This window comes from Arachis duranensis, chromosome 1 (genome assembly GCF_000817695.3).
Source record: "Arachis duranensis cultivar V14167 chromosome 1, aradu.V14167.gnm2.J7QH, whole genome shotgun sequence".
NCBI lineage: Eukaryota > Viridiplantae > Streptophyta > Magnoliopsida > Fabales > Fabaceae > Arachis > Arachis duranensis.
Window position 1 is genome coordinate 101,251,753 of NC_029772.3, and position 4,888 is coordinate 101,256,640.

The 4,888-nt window shown below is 33.3% G+C and overlaps 1 protein-coding gene across 1 annotated transcript; it reads left to right on the forward strand.

Annotated features, from left to right (window-relative positions):
- The first annotated feature begins 313 nt into the window (after positions 1 to 313).
- Positions 314 to 2,783, forward strand: LOC107469576 (glycine-rich RNA-binding protein RZ1A). The gene is made up of 9 exons (XM_016088956.3): positions 314 to 523; positions 649 to 741; positions 891 to 1,354; positions 1,499 to 1,565; positions 1,660 to 1,713; positions 1,919 to 1,987; positions 2,060 to 2,125; positions 2,222 to 2,290; positions 2,470 to 2,783. The coding sequence occupies exons 1-9, from the start codon at positions 413 to 415 to the stop codon at positions 2,554 to 2,556; spliced, it is 1,080 nt and encodes a 359-aa protein (XP_015944442.1). The 5' UTR covers positions 314 to 412; the 3' UTR covers positions 2,557 to 2,783.
- Positions 2,784 to 4,888: the final 2,105 nt, after the last annotated feature.

Sequence of the window (4,888 nt, forward strand, 5' to 3'; positions counted from 1 at the left end):
TGAATTGGAAATTATGAAATTCACTAATAACAAATTATTGTAATAAGAAAATAATAAATAATCAAAGAAAATATGTTTATAGAAAAGAAATAAAGAAAAAAATACCAAAAAATATAATAAATTATTTAAAAGAATTATTTTAAAATTTTTAAGAATTATTGTAATATTTAAAAAAAATATATTTATTTTAGGGATTAATTTATTCAAATTGTATTAAGAATTATTTGTTAAATTTTAAAATTTAAAACAATAAAGTGTCCAACTTTAAAAAGGTGAATTTCCAGGATTACTCTCAAGTCTTGATTCTTAATTCTTTCTCCCAATCTTTTCCCAGCTAAGAGCCGCTTCCAGAAAAGGCGAACTCATTAAGAGAAAGAGAAAGAGAAAGAGAAAGAGAAAGGGGAAGAGGAAGATGACGCTGGACGATGATAGTTCCATCTACGTTGGGGGTCTTCCCTACGACGCTTCCGAACAAACTATCCGCTCTGTCTTTCATTTATATGGCGCCATCCTTGATGTTAAGGTCTTTCTCCCTCAATTTTTAGGGTTTCTTTCACCTTCATATTTTTCTGATTCCATTCACCAGTAGCAAATTGCGCCAATTCGGTTCCCGTTTTCACGCTCAAGTTTTTTTTTTTCTTTTACCAGATTATCAACGAGCACAGGGGCAAGTGCTATTGCTTTGTTACTTTCACGAATACTAGGTCAGCAGTTAATGCCATCAACGACATGAATGGCAGGGTATGCACTTTCTCTTAAATAAATGCACCTTCTATGTTTCGTTCTCAGTGTTTTCTAGTGTACCAATGTGAAAGGAAACTGTAGCAGTACTGGTTATATTGTTGTGTTCTAGAGTTGTAGACCTTTGATACTGTGATGCTCTGTATCAGACCATTGATGGGCGTGTCATTAAAGTGAATGGGGTGAGGACTCGTGGTGGGAGATCAAATTTCGGTAGTAGAGAGCGATATCATCATGCTGGTGAGAGGGATGTCGACTGGGATAGAGATAGAGACCGAGGCTATGATCATGATAGGGATGGATACAGGAATAGGAACGGCCATTGGCCTCGAGAACGCGATAGGTCTCGAGACCCTGACCAGGATAGGGATAGAAGAGTTGAGCATATGCATGATCGTCATCATGATGATCATGCCGGAGAAGCTTCCCTAGATAAAGGTTGGAGTCGAGGGGATGACCGTGCAGGAAACGGACAAGATAATGGCAGGGCATATAGTGAAGATATGGATGGAGACCACAGCTTTGATTTGAATACAGACAGGAGGATGGATACCAGTGATCGTGATAAGATTTTTGACGAAGATAAAAATGAACAGTCAAGGAGAAACAACGAGTATGATGTTCTCCATCCTTTTCCAGTGACATCATTTGATTTTTTTACTAATCTAGTGGTCGACAGATTGATGAGAGATAGCCTTAATTTATTTATGTTGTATGCACCTTCCTGTCTCCTGACTTATTGATGGTTTTCCTGCAGTTTGAATGTTAATAACCATCATCACATGCATCTTTCATCAGATTCAAATGGCAATCATAGTGATCAGGTAAAGTGAGCATTCTATGAATTGTTTAGATAGACTGATGCCCTGTTGCGATGCGTGTTTTTATCCAACTTTTTCTTGTTTATGTGGACTTCAGGTAGAAGATGAATTAAAGCAATCAACTGAACAACTCGATCAACTGAAAAAGGAGGTATTTGCCTAATGATAAAGTCAAATCTTGTTTTGTGAACTATTGCATTTCTGGAGGTGCATGCTTATGCATACAAGGGCACTCCATAGATCACTATATGCTGAGTTAGGATATCATATACTTTAAAAGTCTTCCAACAAAGCCTTTTTCCGTTTTACATGCCATTGATTGATGATGCTGGAAAATGGAATTGCTTGGTTTTCAGGTGTCGCAAATGGGAGAGAGATTGGAAGAGAAAAGACTTCTTGTCATGGACTTACAGAAGAAGTCTAGGGTACGGCTCTTCTAATTGTCTGTCTTTGATCATAAAATCTGTTGTATGTTTTGACACGATATTTTCCTACAGAAATTGGAGGAGGCACTGACTAACGCAAAGAAACACACTTCATATCGTCAAAAGCAGTTGACCAATGTAATAACTAGTTTATCTTAGAATACTTAGAATCTCATTTCTAACAAAATCTATGAATACTGTCTCTAATGTTGGGTTTGGGCAAATGATCTTCAGCTGCATAAATGTTTTGTACAAGTAAAAGAGTGCACCGAGAGGCTTAAAACCAGCGAAAAAGAACTTCAGGTTTGTGTTGTAGCACCATAGATTCCGAACTATATATGAACTGCAAATTATATCCTGTGTTTTCTGCATGTGATTTAATGAAATTTGACATTTTCTGGTTAATGTTAGAGAATAAGCCTAGCACACACTATCTCACGTTTACAACAATATAATGTTGAGTAAATTCTTTTGTTTTTCAGGCTATAGTGGATGCATCATCAATGTTAGAGAATGATGGTGACGGTGTTGGCTTTCAGGATGGACAACTCGCAAATGGCAGATACTAAATTGTAATTTATCATTTGAGGTTCAGTTTGGGATCGATATAGCTCATAACAATGCATCCCTTTATTATGAATTTATTTATAGTGGATATAGAGAGGGAAAAAAAATTGGGGGTCATCAGGACTCGAGATAGATTACAGTTTTCTCTTATTTAATTGAAAAAATGGAGCAGTTTTCATTTGTAGCTCTACTGTCTTTACCAAATAGTATACTTCTTTTTTTTTGTGTATTTTTCATTTTTTTTGGGCTTGGTGTTTTTCATTTCTTGGTCGCATGGTATTGTTAAATGGGTCGGATGCAATGTGAGCTGTTATTGGACTGGGCATGTCTGCTCTACTGGATTGGATTGATCCAAAAACAACTAAAAAGACTGAAGAAAAATATCAACAACAACAAAAACGCCTTATCTATCTAAGTGAGGTCGGTTACATGAATCAAAAGATATACCGCAATGAACAGAGGCTGTAGGTGATTCCAAGGTGAAAAAGCTCAATTTGATTATCGGAAATGGATCCCTCAAAGTCCGTGTGCCATGAAGCGGCGTTAGAGTTAGGCGGCACCTCTGTTTCAGGAAGTTATCCTCGTGTTTCAGCGTTCTTTGATTAGCTCAGAATCAGAGCTCATGTGAGAACGGTCCAACATCTTCTCTCTGGCATCCTCTAGCGGTGTCATCTCTTCCCAAGTTGGCAGAAGCAAGCGTCGCGCCGCAGAGGGTCTTCTCTTGCGTGTCACATGTATTAGGATTAGGGGGGGAAGGTCAAATTAAAAGGGAGATGGTGGTTGTTGTGGTTTTCAGTTTGCTTTCTTCTGGGTTTGTTCCCAGTGTCCAACCTGGTCCTTGACAAAAAAAAAAAAAATCTACATCATTGCGTTCTATCATGTATTTTACAGGAAAATTGTTGATACATAGATATTCTTTGACGCTATTATGATCTTTTTAGGTCTTCTATTATATGTTAACTATGCACTTTCTATCTCATCTACCCTTTTTTTATACATATTCAAAATATCAATGACGGGATTCTACTATTTTTTCTACAATTGGCGCTATTTTAACTTTTTCTGCTGTATCTTTATTCTATATTTTGTCCATACTTGAATTGGTTTAAGGGTTAGTTTACTAATCCGTTTAAACAAATGTTAATGATTTGAAACTTATTTTGTATATACAGCAATTTATTTGCCAACAACAAATTTTTAAATAAAACTCTAATTTACGACAAATTAGTCCTATTAAATTAAGAAATATTGTGAAAAATCGAAAAAAACAAATTCATTCATTCATTGCTTACAATTAAACCTTGTTAATATGAAGTTTGGAAAGCCTCTTTACTATTTTGGTTTAAATAAATTTTTGTTTCTTATAAGATATCTTATTACTTGTAAATTTTTTTTTGATTTTCTTCTAAACAAATTTGTGAATAGTCTATTTCGTTTCTGTTAATTTATTTTCTTTAGTGCTCATAAAATAGGTCAAATACTGATATATTGCTTCTTGTCATCTATATATTTTAATTTGTTGCATTTAACATAACTATATTATTTATAATTAGATGGTTTAAACATAAATGTGGTATAAGTTTCTCTTTTTTATTAAGAGGTCTCAAGTTCGAATTTCATCTAATATAATCTTAACAAAAAAGGAAATATTACGTGTGTGTGAGTGTGGTATATGTGAGTGTATAATCTAAATTTGGGAGTTATCTAATTCATTGACCAAATAAAAAAAAATAATTCGTATAAAACCTGCTTAAGTAATGGACAACTATTAAAGCAAAAACAGAAAAAGGAAAATCCAATAAAAGTATAAAGTAGATAACTCTTTTACGGTGTTGGTGATGGTAGTACTTGATAAAATTTCAATTCAACTATTAATGCATCATGTTAATTATTTTTATTAAGTTGAAAATTTCAAAAGATATGCATGTTAACATGCTCTGGTGTTTTATCAATTGTTTTCATAGGTCAGTAGTCAAATTTGCTCCTGAATGATTATTTATTTTTTAAATTGATTTTTAAATAATTTTTTATTTATATTAATCTTTAAAAGATTAAAACGTAAGTTAATTCCGTCATTCTATCAATTAGATGATGACATATTAGTTTAGTGCCATATGGATTATGGCATAATATTATAGTATGTTAATATCACGTGTCACAAGATCATTGATTGACGTATTAAGTTAGTGATACTTAGCATGCTACGTATCATTTAACATGTAAAAAAAATATTTATACTTGAAATAATCTCTAAAAATACATAAATAAGTCATTTTTATTTTTAAAATTTTAAAAATTAATCAAATTAGTTTTATATGAATTTCTTTTATCTTT

Excerpts from the sequence above, each read along its gene's own strand:
- LOC107469576 (XM_016088956.3), top strand. The coding sequence starts at position 413 with ATGACGCTGGACGATGATAGTTCCATCTACGTTGGGGGTCTTCCCTAC. Across the intron at positions 742-890 it reads TCAACGACATGAATGGCAGG|ACCATTGATGGGCGTGTCAT; the intron begins GTATGCACTTTC and ends GCTCTGTATCAG. Across the intron at positions 2,291-2,469 it reads CCAGCGAAAAAGAACTTCAG|GCTATAGTGGATGCATCATC; the intron begins GTTTGTGTTGTA and ends TTTGTTTTTCAG.